Genomic DNA, 27907 nt, shown 5'->3' on the forward strand with positions numbered 1-27907 from the left:
TCTAGAAAGGTTGAGAGCCAGTGCTGTAGATGGTCTGCAAAGCAGGCAGCAGTGCTGAGACTCCAGCAGCAGGGAAGGCAAAGCAGTCCCACGTGAGGGGGACAGAAGGAGGAGCTCAGCCTGCTGCTTCCTCCCTCCCAGTGGCGGATTAAAGATTTTGCAGCCCTTAGGCCCTGAAATAATTGCCACCCCGCCCTGCCCCAGCTCACCTCCACCTCCTCCCCTGAGTGCGCCGCCGGGTCCTGCTTCTACCCGCTCCCTGCCAGTGTTTGTGCACGAAACAGCTTCGCAAAGGAGGGGGAAAAAGGGGGGAACGTGGCACACTCAGGAGAGGAGGCGGGGCCGGGGCAGGGATTTGGGGAAGAGGACCAATAGGGACAGGGAGGGGGTGGGAATGGGGGCAGGGAAGGGGTGGAGTTGGTACGGGGGCGGAGGGCACAAACCAGCACCAGGGGAAGCAGCCTGTGGCCGATGAAGTAAGCTGTAGCTCACGAAAGCTTATGCTCAAATAAATTGGTTAGTCTCTAAGGTGCCACAAGTACTCCTTTTCTTTTTGCGAATACAGACTAAAACGGCTGTTACTCTGAAACCTGTTATAAATTTGCCGCCCCTGCAAATTTGCCTTGTCGGCCTAGGCGTTAATACACAGCTGCTCCCTCCCAGCACTGCAGGGACACACACAATGCGTCTGCCAGGAGGAGTGCTAACTCCTTGCTTCTGGGAGTATCCTCCGAAGGCATCTGGAGTTGTCCACACATCGCCTCTGCCCCTGCGGTCCACTCAAAAGTGTCTGGTCTAGATTTGGATCATGGTCCGCCTATTGATTACCCCTGCATTAGGGAGACAAGATGGGTGAAGTAATATCTTTTATGGGACCAACTTCTGTTGGTGAGAGAGACAAGCTTTTGAGCTTACACAGGGCTCTTCTTCAGGTCTGGGAAACTAAGGCTGTGTCTACACTGCACTTTCGTTGGTAAAACTTTTGTTGCTCAGGGGTGTGAAAAAAACATACCCCTGACTAACAAAAGTTTTACCAACAAAAAGCACCAGTGTGGACAGCACTTTGTTGGTGGGAGAGACTCTCCTGACAATGAAGCTACCAACCCCTCATTGGGGGTGGTTTTATTTTGTCAGCAGGGGAGCTCTCTCCTGCAGACAAAGAGCGGCTACACTGTGTACCTTACAGCAGCAAGGCTTTAGCAGCACAGCTGTGTCACTATAAGCTGCACAGTGTAGACATAGCCTAACTCAAAGTGCCACTGCTAAATATAAGATTTGAACAGATTGTTCAGCATAAGTAAATAACACATATTTCAAGGGACCATTCCAGGTGAAGTAGCTCATTAACACCCCTCCAGTCATATGATGCATCATTGCCAGAGTCTCATGGCTTCCATGCACAGGGAGTGCGATCGTGCTCTCCCTTGTCTGTTTATGTAAAACATACAAGCCAGGTTGTCTGTAAGGATCTGAATGGTCTTGACTTTGATGACTGGCAGGAAGTTGGAGCAGGCATTGCGGATGGCTCACAGTTCTAACAGATTTATGCGGAGAAGGGATTCTGCAGGGGACCAGCAGCTCTGGATAGAATGCAGATGCAGATGTGCCCCTCCAGCACAAGAACGAAGCGTCTGTAGTGATGGTTAGTGTTGGGGTCTTCTGAACGAAGGGCCCCTGTGCAGACATTGTCTGGTTGTGTCCACCAGAGTAGGGAGTCTTATTTTGTCTGGCATAGTGAGGCGTTTGTTTATGCTGTGTCTGTGTAGGACATAATTTATATGGAGCCACGCTTGCAGGTAATGCATGTGTAATCTCATGTGTCTCATGACAAAGGTCATGGTAGCCATGTGGCCGAAAAGTTGAAGGCTAGTCCTGGCAGATACCTGTGGACTGTTTCATGCCATGGATCTGAGATTGGTTAGAGTGATAAAGCGTTGCCTTGGTAGAGTCTGTGGCCTCAGGAAAATTGAAATGGGCCCCAGTGAACTCTAGCTGTTGCACAGGTGTTAGAGTACATATTTTTGCATTTATTTGGAGGCCTAATCTCATAAAGAGGGTCCATCTGTTTGGTGGGTTGTAAGGCTGCTTGCCGTGTTGGTGCTTTCAGCAGGCAGTCATCCAAGTACGGGAATATCATGATTCTGTTTCTGCAGAGGTAGGTTGCAACCACTGCTACTACCTTTGAAAAAACTTGAGGGGCAGTGGAGAGGCTGAAAGGAAGAACCTTGTATTGGAAATGTTCCTGTCCAATAGTAAATCGGAGAAACCTCCGATGGGAGGGATGGATCATTATATGAAAATACACATCCAGGAGGTCGAGGGCCGAAAACCACTCCCCTCTTTCTAGTGCTGGGATTATGGTGCCTAGTGTGACCATCTTGAATTGTTGTGTCTTCACAATCTTGTTGAGTCGCCATAGGTCAAGTATGCGTCTCCACCCACCTGACTTTTCCTTCATGAGAAAATAGTGGGAATAAAATCCCCTCCCTCTGTGTTTTGTTGGAATGGGTTCTACTGCTTTTAGATGTATGAGGTGGATTACGTCCTGATGCAGTAGATGCTCGTGAGGGGGTCCTTGAAGAGGGCATAGGCGCCGACTCCGTGGGTGCTCCGGGGCTGGAGACCCATGGGGAAAAATTGGTGGATGTGTAGCACCCACTGGCAGCTCCCCAACCCGCCCCCCTGCCCCAGCTCACCTCCGCCTCCGCTCTGCCTCCTCCCCGAGCGGACCGATGCGTCCTGCTCCCCCCCCCTCCCTCTCAGTGCCTGTGCCGTGAAACAGCTGTTTTGCACGGCAAGCCTGGGAGGGAGGGGGGAGGAGGGGGAACGCGGCACTCTTGGGGAAGAGGCAGGGTCAGGGCGGGGATTTGGGGAGGGATCCAATAGGGGCAGGGAGGGGGCGGAGTCGGGGCTGGGGGGGCGTACGCACCCATCGGCACCAAGAAAAGTTGGTGCCTGTGGAGGAGAGATGGGGAGGGAGGATGGATAGGGGGTTTGAAAAGAAAGTGGATGGAGTAACCAGTTTGTATGATTTCTAGCACCTATCTGTCGAATGTGATGGTTTTCCAAATTGGATAAAACAGAACTTGATGATCTCTGAATGGTCGGGAGAGAATAATGTCTCCAGCAGACAGACAGACATGGGGTTCTCAGGCCCTCAACCAAGGGTTCAGATTAGTTGCCTGGATGAGGATGGCTACAACGCAGATGCTGGAGGAGTAGGCTGTGATCTCCGATGGTCTCTGTTTGCGACCTTGTGATTCATACTGCCGTTGTTGTGGCAGTAGCGTTGAACGGCATAGTGTGGCGGTAGTGTTGAGGGACATAGTAACTCCTCCGTCTTTTCTTGGGTCTAGATGTATAGATCCCCAGAGATCTGAATGTCACCCGTGAATCTTTGAGTGTATGGAGAGTCATCCGTCTTTGTGGTGAAGAGTTTGGGCCCCTCGAAGTCTTTGACCGTGGACTGCACTTCCCTAGGGAACCCAGAGAGATGGAGCCATGAGGCCCTCCTCATCACCACTGCGGTCGTCACTGATCTTGCAGCTGTGTCCGCAGAATCTAGTGCAGCTTGGAGGGCTGTTCTAGAGACGAGTTGTCCCTCTGCCACAAGTGCTGTAAATAGTTCTTTTTTATCTTCAGAAATAAATGCAATACATTCATAAAACTTTTTGTAGTTATTATAATCATTCTTCACCAGCAAGGCCTCATAACTGGCTATTCAGAAGTGTAGTGTAGCCGAAGAATAAGCCTTGCAGTCGAAAAATTTGAGTCTTTTCTAATCCTTATCATAAGGTGTGATATGGGATGTGACTCTCTGCCATGTTCATGGCCTGCGTCGACACCAGTGAATTGAGCGCCGGATGGGAGAAGAAGAACTCTGTGCCCTGCGCTGGCACATAATATTTTTTTTGTCAGACCTCTTGCAGACTGGAGGAGCAGTTGCAGGGGTCTTTCAAGTGGTCTTGACAGGTTTCATTATTATCGTCTATAGGTAAAGCAATTTTGGAAGAAGAGGAAGTATTCTAAATGTCCATTAGTTTGTGCTGTGTCATCTGGACTTCTTCCAGATAGATGTCCAGAGAGCTAGCCACCCTTTTAAATAGGTCCTGGAATTGTTTGAAATCATCCCCATATGGGCATGATGGCGTAATCTGGGAAAGATGTGACAGGTGGGTAGGTAGTGCCCCTTCCTGGTCTGAGGGTACTTCCCCACTACTTCAGGCAGAATAAACAAACAAATGTATTAACTACAAAGATAGATTTTAAATGATTATAAGTCAAAGCATAACAAGTCAGATTTGGTCAAATGAAATAAAAGCATTCTAAGCTGATCTTAACACTTCAATGCCCTTACAAACTTAGATGCTTCTCACCGCAGGCTGGGTGATTGCCCTTGGTGGTGATGTCTGTAGATGGAGGTGGAAGAGAGAGGAAGAGCATGGCAAAGATCTCTCCTTTTTATCATGTTCTTTCTTCCTTCTTGGCTTTGTCCCCCACCCCTCTTCAGAGTCAGATGAGCATTACCTCATCGTAGTCCCTGACTGACGAAGGGAAGGGGGGTGACACTCGAGAGTCCAACAGATCCTTTGTTGCTGCCTAGGCCAGTGTCCTTTGTTCCTGTGGGGCTGGGCTGGGTTTGTCCTATACATGCCCTGATGAGGTGTGAACTGCCCCTCTGCTCTTGGAGAGTTTTGCCAGGCTTGAGGACACATTTTCAGCCTCCATAACTATATGCCTGAAATTACAACCTATAACATTACTATAACAACAATGCTCAGTGTGTCATGAGCCTTCTGAAGATACCTGACATGACAAACTTTGCACTGGATACCACACAATCATATTATAAGGATGAACATGGGGGTGTAAGGTGTTCCCCTGAGGTACAGAGCGTCACAGCGGCTCATGGTGGGCATGAGAGTGTAGAGGAGAATCTAATCTTCCTCACCCTCCTCATCATTGCTCGAAAAGGGTGGAGTGGAGTGTGAGGAAGTCGCAAGGAGATTTGGTGCCAAGGATGGGAGAGTCAGGTGTAGATCTGACTAAGAGAACTTTGTGCCATAGGAACTGCTGCGGTGTCTGCATAATCTGCACCAGAGGCTGCATGATCGTCAGTGCTGGGAGCCACAATGTATATGCCAGCACCATAGGCTGTGCTGGTGTGTGCACTGAGCATACATTGGGGATCAAAGAGTGAGCCACAGTCTGCACTGGTGCCGCACTGCTGTATGTTGATTGCAGCTTTGGCTGCATCGATGCTGAGGCATGGGGTTTTGATTTCCCCTTAGTGCCTGCATCCAAGGTGGCTCTTTTAGAGTCCTTATCTCCCGCGTTACCAGCGGTGCCTGATGGTCCTGCTGTCTCGGCGCCTTGAGCGGCCGATGCTGATGCTGTTTGCGGAATGGCACTTCTTGGCTATTTCCTGCATTGGGGAGGTAGTTACCCATTTGTTGGACACTTTTTTTAGCAGGTTGATCAGAAGCCTGGGTGGTGGAAGGACCCTTATCAGAAGCCATGGTTGGTGAGGCTTGTCCAGGTGGGGTCCAGGCTTTGGGCTTAGACGCCGGTCTGAGAGACTTCTCCATGAGAAGGAGTTTTAGTTGCAAGTCTCTAGCCTTTGTTGTTTGGTCAGTTAACTTTTGGCATTGAGGACACTTCTGTGTTGTGTGTTTCGCCTAGGCAGCGAACACAATGAGCACATCTGTCCAAAAGTGGTATGGAGAGCCTCCGGGTAAGGTAATGTTTAAAGCCCAGGGAACAGGGCATTCCTGTCAGGCTTCTGCCCCCAGAGAGGCTGACTATCCTAAAGGATCAACTAAAACCCAGCTTCTAATGAGGAGACTAATATTAATAAAATAATTTTTTTTTAAAAGAGGTGATGGGGGAAAAAGAAAAATGAATCAACTAACTATCCTAACTAAATAACGGTAGTAAATAGGCTAAAAGAAGTAAGTAGCTAGGCGCTGCTAAGTTCTCTGACTCAAAGCCAAAGGTGGTAGAGAAAGAACTGAGGGGGGTTGGTCGCACAGCACCAGTTAACTGCCTGAAGCTGTGCGAGATGGGGACCCAACCGGGTACTGCTACTACAAACCTCCGATTATGAGTGCAGGGGCGCAGAAACACTTAATGTGGAGCACCCACAAGGGACAGCACTCAAAGAAGAATACTGAGTGCAAATTCTACTCCACACTCCATGAATTCTAGTTTGGCATCTTCTAATAGAAAATTCATGGATTGAGGGGAAAAGCACATCATGCAGAGCATCTCCTCCCTTGTTCCAACTATCTCCACTCTAATATGACCTTTCTCAAATCTGCAAAGCCACAACCAAATGTTGTTCACATGCAGAAGCTTTCCCAGGAAGGAGAAGCAGATCATGTCACCCAGGTGTTGATCCCTATTTCCATGCATTCTGAACACATGCCCAGTTTTGTTTATACTTGCTCCTTCTGCACTGCACAGTAAAGTGCATCATTTGAACCAAAGTACAGAACACTTGTCCTGCACAATATGTCTTCTTTTAAAAAGTACAGTTTATTCAAGTGAAACATCACTATTGAAACACATTCATATTGCACTGAAATAGATATTCATGCTGTGTTTGTAATGTATATAAGTATAAATATGATATGATGAAATATGTTTTAATGACTGGAAACAATTTTTTATTTCAGAAGATGGAGAAAGCACTAGAGGAGAGGTTGTTCTTGATTTGATTTTGACTAATAGGGAGGAACTGGTTGAGAATTTGAAACTGGAAGGCAGCTTGGGTGAAAGTAATCATGAAATGATGGCGTTCATGATTCTAATGAGTAGTAGGGGAGAAAATAAAGAAACAGAATGAAGAATGGATTTCAAGAAGGCAGACTTTAGCATAATCAGGGAGTTGGTAGGTAAGATCCCATGGGAAGCAAGTCTAAGGGAAAAACAGTTCAAGAGAGTTGGCAGTTTTTCAAAGAAACATTATTACCTCACTGCATAGGAAAGATAGGAAGTATAGAAGAGACCACCTGGGGTTAATCAGGAGATCTTTGATGTTCTGAAACTCAAAAAAGAATCCTACAAAAAGTGGAAACTAGGTCAAATTACGAAGGAAGAATATTAAAAAAAAGCCAACACAAGCATGTAGGGACAAATTAGAAAGGCCAAGGCATAAAATGAGATTAAATCAGCTAGAGACATAAAAAATAACAAGACGACATTCTATAAATACATTAGAAGCAAGAGGATGACCAAGGCCCATTACTCAATGAGTGGGGGAAAGACAATAACAGAACATGTGGAAATGACAGTACTAAATGATTTTTTTGTTTCAGTTTTCACCAAAAGGTTAGTAGCGATCAGACGTCTAAAAAAGGGAATGCTAATGAAAATGAGGCAGGCTCTCAGGCTAAAATAGGGAAAGAACAAGTTAAAAATTAGATGTCTTCAAGTCGGCAGGGCCTGACTAAATACATCCTAGAATACTCAAGGAGCTTACTGAGGTGATACCTGACCCATTAGCAATTATTTTCAAAAATTAATGGAAGACAGGAGACATTACAGAGGACTGAAATAGGGAAAATGTACTGCCAATCTATAAGAAGGGGGAAAAGGAAGTTACAGATCAATCAGCTGAACTTCAGTACCCGGAGCAAATAATCAAGCAATCAATTTTCAAAGACCTAGAAGATAATAAGTAACAGTCAACATAGATTTGTCAAGAACAAAACACGTCAAACCAACCTAACAGCTTTCTTTGACAGAATAACAAGCCTTGTGGATACAGGGGAAGTGGTAGATGTGGTATACCTTGACTTTTGGAAGGCTTTTGATACCATCTTGTATGATGTTTCTCATAAACAAACTAGGGAAATATAGCCTAGATTGAGCTACTATAAGAGGGTGCATAACTGGCTGGAAAATCATTCCCAGAGAGTAGTTATCAGTGGTTCACAGTCAAGCAGGAAAGGCATATCAAGAGGGGTACCACAGGGATTGGTCCTGGATCCAGCTCTGTTCAATATCTTCGTAAATGATTAAGACAATGGCATAGAGAGTACACTTATAAAGTTTGTGGATGATACCAAGCTGAGAGGTGTTGCAAGTGTTTTGGAGGACAGGATTAAAATTCAAAATGATCTGGACAAACTGAAGAAATGGTCTGAAGTAAATAGGATGAAACTCAATATGGACAAATGCCAAGTACTCCTCTTAGTAGAGATCAATCAATTGCACACATACAAAATGGGAAATGACTGCTTAGGAAGGAGTACTGCAGAAAGAGATCTGGGAGTCAGAGTGGTTCACAAGCTAAATATGAGTCAACAGTATAACACTGCTGCAAAAAAAGCAAACAGCATTCTGGGACGTATCAGTAGGAGTATTGTAAGTAAGACATGAGAAGTAATCCTTCCGCTCTACTCTGCCCTGATAAGTGCTCAATTGGAGTAGTGTGTCCATTTCTAGGCATCACATTCAGGAAAGATGTGGACAAAGTCCAGAAGGAGTGTACAGGGAGATCTTGGTGGATCAGCAAATTGCCTGGACCACTATCAGTAGCTGGAATATTGATTATCATGCTTATCACTAAAAACAGCCAAGTCAGTAGGCCTTAGCATAACTAAACCAGGAGGTGAGTAGATTTGAGTGACCACAAGAAGAGAGCCTTTCCTTGCATCCTTCCTGATAAGATCTTTGTTGAAATTGCTGAGGAATGTATTTTTAGAAAACAGGAAGCTTATCTATATTTGCCCTCTGGGATGTGTTTGTCAGGACGCTCAACGTACAGACTTTGCAAAAACACATCTAATGAGAGATCTGAGGAAAACTCTTGTTTAACCTTTGAAATAGCTTCCTTAAGTTTTTTGATTGATATTTTATTGTCATACTAACACAATAAATAAGGGTGGAGAAGTTTGGAATAGTTGGATCACTTTGTGGACACATCTTAGGACCCCACTGGCAGACAAAAGATTGGCCATCGGACGGCTACAGCTGTACCACTCAAAAACCATTCCAGCTTCGGTAATTATTGAGGGTTGGGGCGTTTTACTAATCTGTTGCGTATGTGCGTCAGTGCTTAAGACTAAATAAAGTGTAGCTTTAAGTAAGAGCACTGTTGTATTGTACTGCTTGTGTCAACCATCTATTAGTCAGATGGCTGTGTCCCCATTGATTTATTTCCTGACATTCCCTTGTCAAGAGTAAAGTTATCAAGAACTTTGGATGTGGAAAACCCCGGGTAACAGGAGAGCAACAAAAATAATAAAATGTCTAGAAAACCTGACCTAGGAGGGAAGATTGAAAAAATTGGGTTTGTTTAGTCTGGAGAAGAGAAGACTGAGGGGGAACATGATAATACAGTGGTTCCCAAACTCGTTCCACTGCTTGTGCAGGGAAAGCCCCTGGCGGGCTGCGCCAGTTTGTTTACCAGCCGCGTCCGCAGGTTCGGCCGATTGTGGCTCCCAGTGGCCGTGTTTCGCTGCTCCAGGCCAATGGGAGCTGCTGGAAGCGGCGTGGGCCGAGGGATCGGCTGAACCTGCAGACGCAGCAGGTAAACAAACCGGCACGGCCCACCAGGGGCTTTCCCGGCACAAGCGGCGGAACGAGTTTGGGAACCATTGTGATAATAGTTTTCAAGTACGTAAAAGATTGTTAGAAGGAGGAGGGTGAAAAATTGTTCTCGTTAACCTCTGAGGATAGGACAAGAAGGAATGGGCTTAATTGCAGCAAGGGAGATTTAGGTTGAAGATTTGGAAAACTTCTGAACTGTCAGGGTACCTAAGCACTGTAACAAATTGCCTAGAGAGGCTGTGGAATCTCCATCATTAGAAGTTTTTAAGAACAGGTTAGACAAATACCTCTGAGGAATGGTCTAGTCATTACTTATTCCTGCCTCAAGTGCAGGGGACTGAACTGACCTACTGAGGTCCCTTCCAGTCCTACACTTCTATGATTCTATGAATGCTATAACCAGAAAAGGACAATGCTTTCCATAACTGAGTACTGGCAAATAGCATATGATGCAATTTAGATTTCCCCACCTCTTAGAGCTGGAAGTCAAGATTTTGACTGCTAGCATCTCTGTTAACATTTGAAAATTTCTAGTGCCCTATGATTAACATAGTAGTTTTTGTATATATAAAAGTATGCAACTATTTCAAAATGTTTTGTTATAATTTAACTAAGTGCATAAGAAACATGAACACCATTCAAGTAACAGTAGTAATAATACTCTGAACATTTTCTGTACAATCATGTTATCATAGTTATTCATACACAATGTTAAAATATAGTTCTGAAAATACTTTAGGAAACATTACAAACATAAATAAAGACAAAGAAGGTTCTTTGTATTGTAATGGAAACTCTTTTAGTTTATTGGCAATTTTCTATATTATTATGTGTCTTTTAACAATTGTAACTAAATTATATTTATGTCACACTGTATTTTTAGAACTAGAAGTAATATTCTACGATACAGAGCTAATAGGACTACAAATTCTTCACATTATGAAGCAGTAATACTATGTTAATACAAGAATGGTATTCTGTTCCAGCTCATTTCTAAATTGTTAGTAAAGGTCAATAGTGCAATTTTTGGTTTTTTGAACTGATAATATACTAATGGATAAAACTGGCATTTTAATCCACTATTCACTGGGTTTGTACTTATGTACTGAACCAGAAAACTGTGATCAATCTCCTGTAAGATTTCAGTGTAACCTATTAATTATGAGTGCATGACTTTTAAGTCAATGTATTTTCTATTTAACACCAAATAAACAGTGGACTAGAGTGTATTTAATCTGATCACAACCAAGTGGAAGAGAACTCATAATAAAACAAAAGAAAAAAAAGTCAAAAGAAAATTGAAGCTCCAAACATAAAATACAAATAGAAGCCATAATTTTATTAAGTTTTTTATTTATTTTTTAGAATTTAAAAAGCTGTGATTTTATTGTTACTCGTAAGACATTATCTCAGATATCATTTTCTGGTTTGGGTCTCTTACAGTAATGGTCAAAGAATTACAACGGTGAAGTATTTATTCTGTAATAATTCACTAGACATTTTTGTGCCCACCTGAGGACAGATGGAACTGATGATGCTCTCACACCCATGAAAATAAAAAATGACTCCAATGACAATCCTGGAATTACACTCATTTAAAACTCTCACTCAGGCCCAGAAAATGGTCCAAGCTCTCTATATAGAGTGCACAAACTGGGAGGATGCTCTTTTCACTCTCCATTCCTTGAACACTTATGGCTACAACATGGCCCTCTTCGAGGTATCATTTGATAAAGGAATTTAGGGATCACATAAAATGTAAGTATTAATTAAAAGGCTATAAGGTAGCGAAGGGGGAACTGTGGGGCGGGAGTGGGGGAGGATTCTGCCTCATGAGTCACCTACTCAGGGCTATGGCTAAGTGCTCCAAAACAGCATCTAATCCTGTGTGCTAAGTGCTCTGTCTTCTGCATGTTATGTGAATTATGAATTCCTTTTTACTCCTCCTAAGTATCCCAAAGTAGTATGTAGCAGTGGAAGTGATGTCATCATTAATTAGTTCTACTAATATTTGTCCCTACATCCAATAGCATTCCTTATTATATCTTTCTACACTGAGGGAGCTAACTTCATCTCTTGTATTTAGTATAAAATGAAAAAAGATCCCTAGAAAGTGTATTTCATTCATTTGATATGAATGTGTAAGATTAGCCTGTTGTAAAAGGACCATCTCTAATTGGCTATCAGCTTGCATCTCTCTCACATTATTATTCTTTACCTGGGCTTTCACAAGAAGGCCATGTCAAGATGCACTTAGACACTGGCAGCCAGTATCATTTCAGTCCTGCCAGACCAGGTTGCAAACATTCATGTGCAATTTTCTCTCTCCATGCATTTATAAAATGTATCTCAGGTATTTATGGAGGCACCTATCACCTTTGTATCTAAACAGCAAGGCAAAATATGGGTCTTAGAGTACCACGGGGAAAAATGGTTATTAACCTTCCATAACTGTTGTTCTTCGAGATGTGTTGCTCATTCCCATTCCATGCTAGGTGAGCGTGGGCCACATGCACTGTTGCCAGAGATTTTTCCCTTATTGGCTTAGTCCTTTCAATATGAAAGGCGAGGGCCCGCCTAAAGTCCAACACATGAAGCCAACATTCCTCAGCAGACTCATGAGGTTTTGGGAAAAAGACAGGTAGAAATATGACCTGGTTATTGTGGAATTGTGACATCACCTTTGGTAGAAAGGCTGGATAGGGACGCAGTTGTACCTTGTCCTTGAAGGACACCATGTAAGGAGGTGCCAACGTAAGGGCTTTGATCTCAGAAATCCTTTTGGCCAAGGTGATAGCCACCAGGAAGGTGACCTTCCAGGAGAGAAGCAGTAGGGAGCACGATGCTAACAACTCAAAGGGGGCCCCGGTGAGCCTTGACAGGACAAGGTTTAAGTCCTAAGGGGGGGCTCGCAAACTTGAGGATAGAGTTTTTCCAGCCCCTTGAGAAACTGGACCATCAACTCGTGAGAAAATACCGTTCACTGGAGGGTGGAAGGCTGAAATGGCTGTCAAATGAACCTTAATAGATGCAAGAGCCAGACCTTGCTGCTTTAGGTGAGCCAGATAGGCTGCAGGGAAGATCAGAAGGGAGAGAGATTCCATTCCAAGGCCCAACAACAGAAACATTTCCACTAGGCTAAAGTAGGTAGCCTTGGTGGAAGCTTTCTATTGCTTAGCAAGACCTGTCGAACTTGATCTGAGCAAGCCAGTTCCTTGGAGTTCAGCCACGCAGCATCCATGCCACCAAGAACAGGGAGGCAAGGTTTGGGTGAAGCAACCTGACGTGGTCTTCTGAGATCAAGTCTGGGCAGAGTGGGAGCGTGAGTGGGGCTGCCACCGAGAGGCCCAGAAATATGCCAAGCCAATGGTGGTGTGCTATCAGGATAACCCTCACCTTGCCTGATTTGATTTTTAGGAGAACCTTGTGATCCCAGGTGATTGGAGGAAAGGTGTACAGTAGATGGTCTGCTCACTAGAGCAGGAAGGCATTGGAGCAGGAGCTGTGCAGCAAGCAGAACTAATGGCATTTCCTGTTCTGCTTGGTGGTGAAGAGGTCAACCTGGGAAGGCCTCCATCTCTGGAAGATGACACTGCCGACCTCCGGGTGAAGAGACTACCTGCAGTGAGAGGAAAAGACTCCACTGAGGTGATCTGCTGGTATGTTTCAGGCTCTGGGAGATGCATCGCCTCAAGCTGAATGGTATGTTTCAAGCAGAAGTCCGACATCCAGAAGACAGCACGAGGTTGAAGATCAAGCCGCTCCCTGCTTGTTGGTATAAAACATGGATGCGGTGTTGTCTGTCAAGACCTGCACCACTTGGTCTGAGATGTGGGGAAGTAACACTTGGCAAGCTAAGCGTACCGCCCTGAGTTACCTGACGTTTATATATTGGAAGAGTTCTTCTTGGGACTAGAGCCCTGGGTCCTGAGGTTGCAGAGGTGGGCTCCACACCCTATGTCTGATGTGTCCAAGACTAAAGTGACTGAGAGTTAAGGGGCAGTAAAGGGTACCCTCTTCATTACTGATCCTTGGTCTTTCCACCAGGTCATGGAAGATAGGAGTGGAAGTGGGACTGTGAGCACTGAATCTAAATGGTGCCTACTTAGGGAGTAGACTGATGCCAGCCACATCTAGAGAGGGCTGAAGTGCATACTGTACCATCAGGCTTGGGATGAGTCAAGCATTCCCCGATGAACTCTATCCTCTGAACCAGGACCAGAGCTGACTTTTCCTTGTTTATCAGCAGGCCCAGTGCCTGGAATGTGGCCCAGACTGTACTGATGCTGTGCTGTACCTGAGCCTGTGACCAACCTTTGATCTCCTTGGAGCTTAAGGAAGACTGATATACTACTACTGCCATACACTTTGTGAAGACTCATAGGGCTGCCAATAGGTCAAATGGAAGACTGGTGAATTGGTAGCAGCATTGACCCACTACAAACCTGAAAAATTCTGTGGCCATGGAAGATAGACATGTGAAAATAAACGTCCTTTAAGTTGAGGGTAGCGTACCAGTTTCCTGGATCCAGGGAGGAAATGATGGGAGACCAAGGAGACCATACAGAACCTTAGTTAACTGAGATATCTGTTGAGATGATGCAGGCCCATGATAGGCTGTAGACCCCCTTTGGTATTAGGAAACACTGGGAGTAAAATCCCTTCCTTCTCAAGTCTCGGGGACCTTCCTTTATGGCCCCCACACATAGGAGGGATTGCACCTCCTGGGCGACTAGTTGCTCATGAGAAGAGTCCCTGAGGAGGGACTGGGTTGGGAGGGAGGGGTGGACACAAACTGGAGGATGTAACCGACTGTTACAGTACTGAGGACCCAGTGGTCCAATGTTATACATGACCACGCTGTGCTGAAGGGTGACAAGATGGTCCAAAAACAAAAGAGGGGCTGGATCCAGAGCTGAGACTGGTATAATGCCATTGGGCACACCTTCAAAAGGCCTGGTTGGCCCTACTGGGATACCTATGAGAGCTCAACTGGGAGACGGAAGTGGACGGGAGGGGTTGGCAATGCTTGTAACCTTTCCCTTTTCTTTTGTGGGGAGGTGCCACAAATTTGGAAGGCTGCTGGGGTTTAAAGTGCTTTCGGAATGCTGACAGCGTATCAAGTTCTAAGGTCGGCAGGGCAGCCCTCGTGTCCTTTAGGCAGTGAAACTTTGAGTCTCTGCTCCGAAAACAGGGAGGAGTCTTCAAAGAGTAGATCCTGTTGAAACTTGTGAGGGAGGTCCAAGGACTGGAGCCATGAACAATGCCTCATGGTGATTGCAGACACCATAGTCCTTGCAGCTGAGTCTGCTGCATCCAGAGCCACCTGGAGGGAGATCCTCGCAACAATCTTGATCTCCTCCAAGACTGCTATGAACTCCTGTCTCGACTCCTGCAGGAGGGAGTCCCTAAATTTGGACAATGAGTCCTATAGATTAAAATCATACCTCCCTAGCAAAGCCTGCTTTGGAAATATGTAACTGGAGGCTGCCTGTTGAATAAACTTTCTGTCCAAAAAGGTCTAGTCTTTTGGCATCTTTATTCTTAGGGCTGGCACTCAAATAACCCTGCCTGTCCCGTTCATTTCCTGCTGACACTATCAGGGACCCCCAGGTACATATTATTTCTTCTCTGCCCTCTTTCAGATGTGGGGCAGAGAAGATCGGGTTTGCCACAGCGTTTTGACTGGCCTCATCACCATTTCATTGATGGGCAATACCACTTTGGAGGGGGCAGTTGCCACCAGGATGTTGATCAGGCTGTGTGCTGACTCCTTAAGCTCCTCAGTCTCCAGACCCGGGTTCACAGTGACTCTTTTAAGGAGGTCTTGGTGGGCCCTGATATTGTTCCGAGAGAGTAACTTACTGTGTCCTGCCACAGCTTCAGCTGCGAATGATGAAGAAGGGGGAGCTTCCTCCTCCTCCTCTGCCTCCACTACGTCCATTGGGATCAGTACCAGAATCAGGGACTGGTGCCAAGCAGCTAGGGCTGGTAGTGCATCTCTCTGAAGCCACTGAGTGTGAGTGGTGAGAAGGGGGTGCCGGTACCAGCGAATACTCCCGGGGTTCCAATATGGCCACTGAATTGGCCCTTGGCTTGCTTGCCATCTGCCAGCCAGAGGACCAGTACCAAAACTCTGGTGGGTACTGGTGGAAGACTTTGGTGGGGCAAAGGATTTCCCTTTGGACTACGAAGAAGATTCTTCCTGTGGTGACCATAGTGAAGCAGAACCCGCTTCTGCCACCAGGCAGTCCCAGCAGACTGGGGATCAGTGGCAGATCAGTGACCCTTGTGCCAGGATCATGGAAGGCTTGCTCCTAGAGGGAGCCAAGGTGGTCAGTCCCGGGAAGGAGCTCTATGCTTCCTGCTCCCCCTGTTCCTGGACGCCTTGGCTGCTGCTGGTCCCTGCAGGGTTGGCAGAATCAGGAGAGACAGCAGGTCCTTTGCTGCCTGGAACGCCTCCGGTGTCGAAGGAAGCCTAGCACAGCAGCTGCTTCCAGTAGTCGGCGGTAGGTCCCAAGCTGGACTCAGCGCTCTAGTCCATTCCCCACTTATCCCTCTTCTGCACAAGAGAGCACCCTCTCTCAGTGTTTGTTATGCTTCTTCCTCAGCATCAGAGATGGAGAACAGTGCCAGGAAGAGCACAGTGCCAGTGGAGCACTTTGAACGAATGTCGAAGTGCTTGGCACCGATTTAGAATGGCTTCGTTCTGAAAATTGTCTGAGGGCCACCTCCAGGAGAATGGCCTTCAGTCAAATGTCCCTGTCTTTTCTAGTGTGAGGTCTGAAGTCCCTTCAGATCTGGCACTTATCTTTATCATAAGATTCCTCCAGACGCTTTAGACACTGGCATCGGCTTGTCGCAAGAGGCACACGTCTTGAAGCCTGAGGCATGCCCAGTCCCTGGGGTGAAAAGTCCCTCAATGACAGGGACAACTATTTACACAACTATATATGTTAACTCTAAAAACTATATACACTAACTACGGTAACTACATTAAGAATAAACTGAGAAAGTTCAAACAACTGGAAAGAGATCTTGCCACAGCAAGAAGCATCATTCCAGTAACCATCAGAGGTGGTAAGAAGGAACCGAGAGTGTGTGCGGCTGGCGGAGCCCCTTGTATCGGCTCATTGTCACATGACTCCAGAAGGTGCTAGAGATGGCCCTATGGAAACCACTAAGGGAAAAATCTCCGGCAACAGTGCACACGGCATGCACACAACTAGCATAGAATGGACATGAGCAAATTAAAGAAGAAACTCAGAATTTGACAGTCAGGTAACAAGGGCATGAATGGAAATTATTAGTGCATACTGCAGGGAAAACAGTCCCCTCATTTTTCATGAGTGATAATATTTGGTCTCAAACACTCTCTGCAAGTTTAAAAACTAAAAACATGTTACCATGGCATTTGTGTATGAGAACTTGTCCACAATATATAAAGCAAGAAAAAGTGAAGGCTAACTAGTTACCTTAACTTTTCCTGCATTCTCCTCCGCTTCCTTTTTCTCTTCAAATTCAAAGGCTACCGTCATCCGTTGCTGTCGCTGCTCCTCCCATAAAGTAGGGTTAAAGCTATCGCTGTCTGACTGGAAATCTACAGTTAAAATTCAGGTAATATCTTCGTAAAACTGCTTTGTAACAGAATGTGTAATTAGTGCACCAAGCAAAACAAATTAAACGTAGTTTAAACGCTAAACGACAAAAATGTTTGTTGTGCTGAGGCCTGCACCTTGGGTTTCACACTTAAATCATCCAAAGGGTGTGAAAAGTGATAAAAATTTGTCACAACCTATAAACAAGTGGCATAATTTTTAATGTAATAAGGTTAAGTTGAAAGGGGTGGTGCAAACTGGTTGTGTTTGAACTAAATATTGTCAATTATGGGATTTCAAGACTCCTAGTGAGATCACAGGATTGCTTTAGCAGAAGGTTAAGATGTATCCCATCTTACTGTAGTTTAGGTCAGAATAGGGAGGATGGGAAAGTGGTGGAAACTCACTAGATGAGTGCCTCCTGCTACCAGATGTATGAAAGAGCACTGGCCATCCTCCTGTCTGATGTAAGTATCAGACAAAATTCTGCCTTTCATTGGCCCCAGGCAACCCTAATGAAGTGAATTCAGGGGGTTTACACAGTGTGTCGGAAGGTATAATGCTGATACTCCCCACCCCAAAAAAAGAAAAGGGAGAACAAATCTCAATCTCAGTCCAGAATCCAGAAAAGGACTTAGATTTAACATACAAAAAGAGCCTGTTTAGAATCTTTCAGTATGACTGAATATATACTGCCTTGTATACACTGTTTGTTATATAAACAACTGTTGCCATTCTCATCCACAGAACCATGGTTTCAATATTTAAAAATATACTCCCCACTTTCTCACCAGGATTTAAATAAGCATTATAAACATGTTTTTGCTTTTGTAATAAATTGCTGACAGTATTTTACCTTCATCTCCACGGGGTTGCTGGGGAAACATGTAGTTAGTCAGTACTCTTTGCTTTGTTTCTGGATGAGCCTCAGTTTGCAGAGGGATAAGGGCCTTGGACTACAAAGAAAAGAAGAAAGATTGTTTATAAGAATTCCAAGAAAATCAGATTTTATGATCTGATAAATAGAAAATATAAAAAAGAAAGTAAGAATTGGGTCCTTGGTCTAAATGAAATTGTTCTTGCAGTTGCTGACTGAAAAAACATATTATTCTGATGGGGAATTATTTTCTTCGATTCCTCACTCTTATTACATGTATAACATTCCTCCTGACTTCAATAGGAATATTTCCAGTGTAAGGAAAAAAGAGTCTGACACACTGTAGTGACTGAGTGAAATGAGAAGCAGAGGAGGGTGGGAAGGGGAACAGTGTAAGCACCGAGTGTCTGATTCTAATCTTATTCACGGTTGGGTAAATCAGGAGTAATTCCACTGAAGGCAGTAGAGTTACAGTGGTATAAAACTGGTGCAAGTGACTAGAGATTGTGTTCTAAGTATTCAATAAGTATTATGATGATACTGGTATATTTTAATTAAATTAATGCAAATTAATCTATGATCTCTTGTAGAGAAGTCCAATAAGTTGAAGAAAATAATGTGTCCTTAAAAGAATATAGGCTCTCAGTTGGTGTACAAGCTAGATGGGCTCTTAAACAGGTACTCAATTGTCCACATTAACTTTTCATTTTATTTTGGGGTGACATTTCTATGTTTGTAAGGGGTAACATTCTACTGATCAGTTTTTGACAGGTAGGAATAGGAAGGAGAAGAGAGAGAAGGCTCTAGTTTACTGCATTGATGTCCACTCATTGTTTCCCACCCTCCTCCCATCAGTTTGTTTGTTTGCTTGCTTGCTTTTTATATTCAGCTATATATAGATGTCATTTAAAATTCTGAAAATTAGCTATATGAGTAAAAATAACGTTAAGAATGAGTAAAATTACTTGGTATAAACAATAAATCTCCTTATTTGATTAAATTTCTTCTTATGGTGAGCAAAGTGTCTTGCTGAACTATTACTTATTAAACGTGAGTCAGCAATATATATACTCTATGTTTGTTGGGAGAGGAACATCTTAGGCCCCAATCCTGCAACTGACTCAGCACAAACAGACCTCCCTGTCTGTGCTAAACCTTACTGAAGTCAACAGTATTCAGTATTGGTACAGGAGTTCTCCCACATAGGGTATGTCTACACTGCAATGTAAGCCCAGGGTTAGCGTGACTTGAGTCAGCTGATCCACATTAGGGAACCCTGGGCTTGAGTGTCTACATTGTATTTTAACCCTACATTAAGAAAAGGAGTACTTGTGGCACCTTAGAGACCAACCAATTTATTAGAGCATAAGCTTTCGTGAGCTACAGCTCACTTCATCAGATGCATATCGTGGAAACTGCAGCAGACTTTATATATACACAGAGAATATGAAACAATACCTCCTCCCACCCCACTGTCCTGCTGGTAATAGCTTATCTAAAGTGATCATCAGGTGGGCCATTTCCAGCACAAATCCAGGTTTTCTCACAATATGCATCTGATGAAGTGAGCTGTAGCTCACGAAAGCTTATGCTCTAATAAATTGGTTAGTCTCTAAGGTGCCACAAGTACTCCTTTTCTTTTTGCGAATACAGACTAACACGGCTGTTACTCTGTAACCCTACATTGAGACTTTTCTAACCCATGCTCGAACCTAGGACCCTGGCATCCACACTGCAGTGCACAGACCCGGCTTCAAGTAACCATATCCTAGAGTCCCTAGTATCCCCCCCACCCAAAAAATGTGGCTGCTCTAGCCCTAGGACCATGGTGCACTGTGAGAAAATGTTACTACCTGCCCTGTGTGTTACAGAAAGTTTGAAGCAGCTAGCTTTGCAACAGGCTTGATTGATTCACTCTCCATTGTAAACCCAGGAGGCTCTCTGATAGTGTGTTTGCAGATTGGTGATCAGAAGAGAATGGGTTAATGCTGACCTGAGCTGTTGCCGTTGGCAGAGTGGGGGAGGCTTCCATTTTCAATAGAGTGGACTGTAGATCGTTGGGATAGAGAGGACTAAGAAAGTTATCCTGTGGAATTTTGGGATACTTCCAGCTGACTCTTGGAACCTGAGTCAAGCGGGACTGTGTTTACACTGCAATTAAGCAATAGAGCTCAGACCCTGGGTCCTGGCTTAACTTGAGCTCAGATCATCCAGTCCTGCAGGGTCCTGAGACCCTAGGTCTGAGCCCTGTGTTAGCTCAATTGCAGTGTCGATACAAGGGGATTAAGCTTCAGCCTGGGCTCAAGCATGGGCTTACACTGCAGTGTAGACAGACAGTTGCAGGATCAGGGTCTCAGTGGCTTTTGCACACAAATAGAATAGATTAGTTTACAGTGAAAAGAAGTTTGGACCATGCAAAATTATACTGATCAGACCTGAACTCAAGAGGCAACAGTTATCTGCAATAACTATACAATTCTAGGGAGAAAAAGAAGAGGTTATTGAAGTTATTGCAATAATGGAAGTATCACTTTTATCTACGTTGAATATTTACTTTTTGTGAAAATTAAGTTCTCTTCCCTTTATAATAACAGTTTAAATGCCTAAAATTGTGAATTCCTTTTTCTACGAACATTCGTAGTGATTGAAACGACTTAATCTACAAATTGTAAATTGGTTGAATTGTTAAATTTCTGAGCACTAATGCTGGCTGCATAATTAGTTTAACAATAAATCCCCAAAAATACAGACAGTATTAACATATAAAGATGCCTGTTAACATTTTAACACCGGACCAAATCTAGGAGCACTCAAGAAACTCCAACAGAAGTTGATGAAAGTTTTCTCTAAAGAAGGACCAAGGACCCTCTTTGTGCATTCTTTATATGCCCCAAACTCCCATTGACTTTAATGGAAGTTTAGGCTATTCAAAGAGCGCAGGAATAAAAGGATCAAGTGAAGACTACAAGATTTGGCATTTAGGACTTGACCAACATATTTTTTCTGGAACTCTGGGATCAGTAGTCTCATGTTAGTTACAGATTTTCACGCTATAAATGAATAATAAGACCCTGATCCTGCAAAAACTTATGAATGTTCTTAATTTTATGCATAAATATGCGTGCATAAAAATAAATAAATAAATAAATAAATAAATTTTATGCATAAATATGCGTGCATAAATATTTGTAGGATCTGGGCTTAAGGTTGGTTGCTTGTCATGGCTTAGCTGTGGCAAAAGTAAAAAAATTGAGAAGTTGTAATTTTGGGGCTTTTTTAAAAAGAAGAAAAATGGAAAATGGCACAGAGGACCAGAATTTCAGATGATGTAAATCTGTATAACTCTGTTGACTTCCACAGAGCTATGCTGATATCCATCAGCTGAGGATTAAGCCTGGAACACTTAAAATATTATTGGCTCTGGTTGGAAACTTTTGTAATGAAACCTTTATTTAGAAGAAAACCAAGGGAAAAAAAATGCTTCATGAACTTTTGTGACCCCCACACTCCCGATTTTAGACAAGGATTAAAACGTTCAGAAGTGCCTAAAGTCCCTCAACACTAAGGAGATAAAAATCAATGGGAGTTAGGCTACTAAATACCTAAGTCAATTTTGACAATGGGACTTAGACACTTACTCTATCTGTATTTACCATGTTTACTTTCTATTAGCAAAGAATTAAATAGTTGTCATTGATAATTTAAAAGCATAGAAAGATAGCAAAACACCAAATGAGAGCCTCAAGTGTAAAAGTTAATGGAAGAAATCCCTCTTCCACATGAAGAGGTTAAAATGGGGAGAGAAGGAGTAAACAAAAACAGAGGAATAGATAGGGAATGGGAAGCCAGAAGACAAGAATGGAGGCACAGAAGGATTAAGGAATACAAAAGACAGAATATGCCCAGTATAAAATCCTTAGGCCCTTGTGTCCCAACACAGGCCACGAGTGATCCCATTCACTAGAGTCGTCTGTGAATACTCTTGGCCTTAACTTATTAATTTGGGTCAGGACATACAATTCCACCTGTTGAAAGCAGTAAATCCCTCAAAGGTGAGCTTTTCCAATTAATACCACAGCATTCAGCAGAACCTATATCTAGATCTGTAGCTAATACAGAGGACTGTATGGAAACTGTTGGGACTAAAAGCTTCATAAATCGAACAATAGTCTGTTAAAACATAGATTTTATCTATGGCCCTTACCAAGATATCTTGCTTTTTATTACTAATGAAAAGACATACATTAAAAGTTATTACCTGGTTGTCAGATAGCCACAAAGCTGCAAGTTCTTTAAGCTTAGTAAAAGTGAATGGTAAATTCTTCAGTCTGTAAACAACAATATTGGAACAACATGAATGTCTCATGTGTGCAATAGCCTCTTTTAAAGGGACATTGTCAAGATTTTTATACAATGTATTTCAGCTGGATCATACTGAAATTGGTGGCATTTTTCATTTTTGTTTTCTTTTTTGGTTTTAAAGAAAGATATTTTTATAAAGGATATTCTCATTGAATTATTGCATTTAAGAGCTAGAGCCACATGTTGAGCCTGAACAAACTGATAAAGTGCCTTTGAGATATTAAAGAACAATTGTCTTTGCCTTATTGTTAACATACGTATTGGTAGTTGTATGAACATTCTCCCCCTTGCTACAATAAGAAGTTATTATTCGAATTTGCCTGGCATTATACAATATCAATAAAGATCAGACAACCAAAATAATGGCTCATAACACAGTATTTCTTGGAAAGTACTTGCGTTAAGGGGATTTGTTTATAGATACAACATACCATTTAGCATTTTAATTTTCTATTAGAATATATTCTGCAATAATATGAAACCCCTTTTTGAAGAGACACTATAATACAGTCATTATGATTTTTCCCATAAGACAAAATGAAATGTAACAATAAAACAAAAGTTCTAAACTGGAAAATGTAGTTGTATATGTGAACAGATATTTTCATGTAATATCAGTTAGCTCGATCTGCTAAAAGTGACCTGCAAAAGAAGGGTGGGAATGGGAAATTTTCTCTCCCTGTCCTCTTTTTTGTTTTCCTTTTCTTTTTTGCTTGTTTCTTTATGAAGCATAATAAAGGCCTGAAAGTTTTTGTCCCAGGCCCCACAGGAAGACAGACAAGACACCAGGAATGTGGTTTAACTAGCCTTTATTAAGTAACATATCTCAATAATTCATCCAGTGCAAATCATCCTTCCTTTGTAATCTGTACCACCTGGTGGACAGCTGCCATCAGCCCTCCATCTTGTCAACTTGTTCCCAGCACCATTGTTGATCTCCATCACCCTCCACTTGTAGAAAGGTTAATTGGGGGGTAGGTCAGAAAGAGGGGATTGTCTTCAGAGATTAGAGGCCCTAACCCCATTCCTTCTTTAGGAGGTGCTTTCTACTAATCCACTTCCAGTTTATGAGGAAACTATACCTTCTACTGAATGATTTCCTGCACTGAGCACCTGCCAAGTTACAACAAAATGAATTTTACAGCCTAACCTACCCTCTAGGTCCCGGGGAGGTGAAAAAACCCACAACACCCTGGCTAAACGGGCAGTGAGGACAAATATTTCCTCCCATCCCCCAAAAGGAAACTGGCATGAGGCCAACAACAAGGCCCCCAAACTGTGTACTACTCTAATCTCAAGTAGGGAAGGGAGCCTTTCTTTCTGGTGCAGAATTTATAAACTCTCCTGTTGTATCCACAGGAGCCATTAGACCCGGGATGGGCAAACTACAGCCCATGGGCCACATCCGGCCCTCCAGCCAGTTTAAACCGGCCTTCGACCTCCTGCTGGGGAGCGGGGTCTAGGGCTTGCCCTGTTCCTGTGCTCCAGGCAGGGAGCAGGTTCGGAGGCCGCTTCCTGCATGCGTGCCGAGGCTCCCAGAAGCAGCAGCATGTCCCCACTCTCGTTCCTACGTTTTGGGGCAGCCAGGGGACTCTGTGCGCTGCCCTCGCCCCAAGCACCAGCCCCGCAGCTCCCATTGGCCAGTAACTGCAGTGAATGGGAGCTTCAGAGAGGCACCTGAGGACGGGGCATTGCACAGAGCCACCTGACCGCACCTCCACATAGAGCCAGAGGGGGGATATGCCACTGCTTCCAGGAGCTGCTTGAGGTAAGCACCACCCAAAGCCTGCACCCCTGACCCCCTCCCATGCCCCAAGCCCCTGCCCTGATCCCTCTCTTGAATCTCAACCCCCTGCCCCAGCCCAGAGACTCCCCCACACCCTGAACTCCTAATTTCTGGCCCCATCCCAGAGCCCGCAGTCTCATCCCAGAGCCCTCATCTCCTCCTGCACCCCAACCCAAATTTTGTGAGCATTCATGGCCCACCATACAATTTCCATACCCAGATGTGGCCCTCGGGCCAAAAGGTTTGCCCACCCCTGCATTAGACTTAGGCTTCATCTGTCTGTCCAACTAATCAGTCACAGAGCCCCCTCTCCTCAAGTCCGGGGGGGGGCAGGCTCTATAACTGATTAGTTGACTATCAAAATGAATGAAATTCCATTGCTAAATATGAATATATATTACCCCTGTGAGATAATCTCCAATTCCTGGTGTGTAAAATGGCTCTATGGACGGAAAAGTGTTATACATTTTAAATCCTATAATTAGTACCCACAAGAAAGGAAACAATGCCTAAACTATCTCAAATTTAGTTTTCACTACTTTGTTATCAGAAAAGTGGATCACAGATTAATTAATTACTACTTGAGACAAACTAATTCAGGCACACAGCAATGCATGGCCAAATTTTCAAATTCAGAATTGGGTCTAAGAAAGTTTAGAGGGATCTGTAGCTAACATAGAATTTAATAAAAAGAATGAGGAGTACTTGTGGCACCTTAGAGACTAACAAATTTATTTGAGCATAAGCTTTCGTGGGCTAACGCCCACTTCATCAGATGCATGCAGTGGAAAATACAGTAGGAAGAGATAGATAGATAGATAGATAGATAGATAGATAGATAGATAGATAGATAGATAGATAGATAGAACATGAAAAAATGGGGGTTGCCATACCAACTCTAATGAGACTAATTGATTAAGGTGGGCTATTATCAGCAGGAGAAAAAAAACTTTTGTAGTGATAATCAAGATGGCCCGTTTCAAATTTAAACCTTCTCCTGTGGCCCCCAGACAGTGCATGCTATACACATGTAGACTTCTTCCAGACCCATTTAAACTCCCTTTTATTTATCAAAATATAATTAGACGCCCCCTGTATCTTATTTATTGCCCCAGCTTTGGCTCCCCATGCTTGAGTATAAGGGAACGTACACTGGTATACATCTTGCATTGAGGAGACAGAGAGAGAACTGTAGTAAGAAAGGCTACTAACAGGAATGAGTAAGAATGTGTTGTATTTTAACTTACACACAGGTACACTTTTTTTTCTGGCTCCTCATGTGCACATTACATAAACTTACATCCCCTTACACTAATTCACATACTAGTAGGTAGGTGTGGGTAGGATTAAGGGAGTCTAATATAGTGTAAGTGTAAAAGGACCATAATTTGGTCTCAATTATACCACTGCAAATCCATTGACTTCAATGAGGTTGCACCAGTATGAATGAGAACAGAATTTTGTGTAGTGTACCATTTCATATATCACTTTTATTTAGTCTTTAGAGTCTCTGATATTTGGAAATAAATTTATGTGTTTTAGATGCAAACAGCAGCCTGTGTAAATAAACATATTCATGTTATCTGGTACATTTTTTTAATGCCAGATATCCAAATGACTTGTTTAGCCAAAATTAGGCCTTTCTGTACAATAAAAAAATGTATAGTATTCTGTCATAGCTAGAAAAAGACAGTTACCTTTTCCATACCTAGTGTTCTTTGAGATGTGTTGCTCATGTCCATTGCATATTAGGTGTGTGTGCTCGCCACATGCACCGGTGCTGGAAGTTTTCCCTCAGTAGTATCCATAGGGGACTGGCTCTGGCTCTGGAGTGGCACCACCGGTTCCCTCCACCTTCAGTTCCTTCTTGCCGGAAACTCCGACAGTGGGAAAGGAGGGCGGGTTGTGGAATGGACATGAGCAACACATCTCGAAGAACATCAATTACAGAAAAGGTAATTGTCTTTTCTTCTTCAGGTGCTTGCTCATGGCCATTCCATATTAGGCGACTCCAAAAGCAGTACCCCTGGAGGTGGATAGGAGTTCACGGATGTGTAGATTGCAACACAGCTCTGCTGAACCCAGCATCGTCTCTGGCCCGCTGAGTGATGGCACAATGAGCGGTAAACGTGTGAACAGAGGACCACGTTGCGGATCTACAGGTGTCATGGATAGGAATGTGCACCAGGAAGGCCGCCAAACATGCCTGCGCTCTCGTCGAGTGGGCTCTGACAATTGCCAGTGGCAGAACCCCCACCAGGTCGTAACAGGTCCTTATGCACCAGGTAATTGGTGCATAATTGGAAATCCTTTGTGAGGACACCGGGGGCCCCTTCATCCTATCCGCTGCAGTGATGAAGAGTTGAGTAGATTTTCAGAAAGGCTTAGTACGTTCTCAGTAGAAAGCCAAAGCCCTCCAGATGTCCAGGGCATGAAGATGCCTCTCCTCACTGGTCTTGTGCAGTTTGGGACAGAACACTGGGAGGAAGATGTTCTGGTTCATATGGAAAGTGGAAACCTTTGGCAGGAAAGGCGGGTGGGGTCGCAACTGAATCTTATCTTTTTAGAAGACTGTGTACAGAGGTTCTGAGGTCAAGGCTTTAATTTCAGAGACCCGTCTTGCCAATGTCACTGCCACCAGGAACGCGACCTTCCACAAGTGGAAAAGGGAGCAGGAACCCAGAGGCTCAAAGGGGGGTCAGTGAGCCTAGAGAGGATCAAGTTAGGATTCCACTGCGGGACAGGAGTCCGTACCTGAAGGAAGAGTTTCTCAAGCCCTCTCAAAAATCTGACTGTCATATCATGGGAAAACACCATCTGTCCTTGGATTGGCGGGTGAAAAGCGGAGATGGTCGCTAGATGCACTCTAATGGAAGAGTGTGCCAGGCCCTGGTTCCTCAAATGGAGCAGGTAGTCCAGGACAGCCTGTATGGAAGAAAGCTGCGCTTGGATGCACAGTGGAAAAACCTCATCCACTTGGCCAGATAAGTCAGTCTGGTTGAGAGCTTCCCACTTTCCAGGAGGACCTGTTGGCCTCCTTCCAAACAGGTCTGTCACTCCAGGTTCAGCCATGCAGAATCCACTGTGGGAGGTGGAGGGACTCCAGGTTGGGTGTAGGAGCTGGCCATGGTCTTGTGACACAGGTCCGGGTGGTTGGGCAGAGGCCAAGGAGAGACCACTGACAACCTCATGAGCATGCCGAACCAATGTTGGCAAGCCCACGCTGGGGCGATCACGACAACCTGTGCTATGACTCTGTTGATCTTTGCCAGGGCCCTGCTGATGAACAGAATCGGAGGGAATGCGTACATCAGGTTCCAAGACCACAGCAAGAGGAAGGCATCGGAGAGGGAGCCCTTGCTCAGACCTTGCCGGGAGCAAAACCAGTGGCATTTTCTGTTCTGTCTGGTAGCAAATAGGTCCACTTGGGGAGTTCCCCACCTTTGGAAGCTCATGCAGGCTAGCTCTGGATGTGCCTCTTGGCAGAGAGTTGACAAGTGCACTCCCACTTGCCTGTTGATGTAGAACATCGAAGCTGTGTTGTTCGTCAGTACTCGTATCACCTTGCCCAACAGGTGGGGCAGGAAGACTCCACATGCCAGCTGGACTGCTCAGAGGTTTTTGAGCAGCTTATGTGCAACTTCGCCTCCTCCAGGGACCACATCCCCTGTGTCTGGAGGTCACTGAGATGCACACCCCAGCTGAGGTCCAAGGCATCCGACACCA

At 44.2% G+C, this 27907-nt stretch overlaps 1 protein-coding gene across 1 annotated transcript in view; it reads right to left on the reverse strand.

The window, feature by feature from the left end:
- Positions 1–27907, reverse strand: part of LRRC7 (leucine rich repeat containing 7) — a 379972-nt gene that overhangs the window by 58544 nt on the left and 293521 nt on the right. Inside the window, exons 14-16 of the mRNA XM_084637479.1 lie at positions 22292–22361; positions 18013–18112; positions 17034–17158 (exon numbers count right to left, since the gene is read on the reverse strand). Of these exons, the coding sequence (XP_084493605.1) occupies positions 17034–17158; positions 18013–18112; positions 22292–22361 (295 nt within the window). The remainder of the gene's footprint in view (positions 1–17033; positions 17159–18012; positions 18113–22291; positions 22362–27907) is intronic.

The sequence above is a fragment of the Lepidochelys olivacea genome (genome assembly GCF_965140295.1).
Source record: "Lepidochelys olivacea isolate rLepOli2 genome assembly, chromosome: 8".
Lineage (NCBI taxonomy): Eukaryota > Metazoa > Chordata > Testudines > Cheloniidae > Lepidochelys > Lepidochelys olivacea.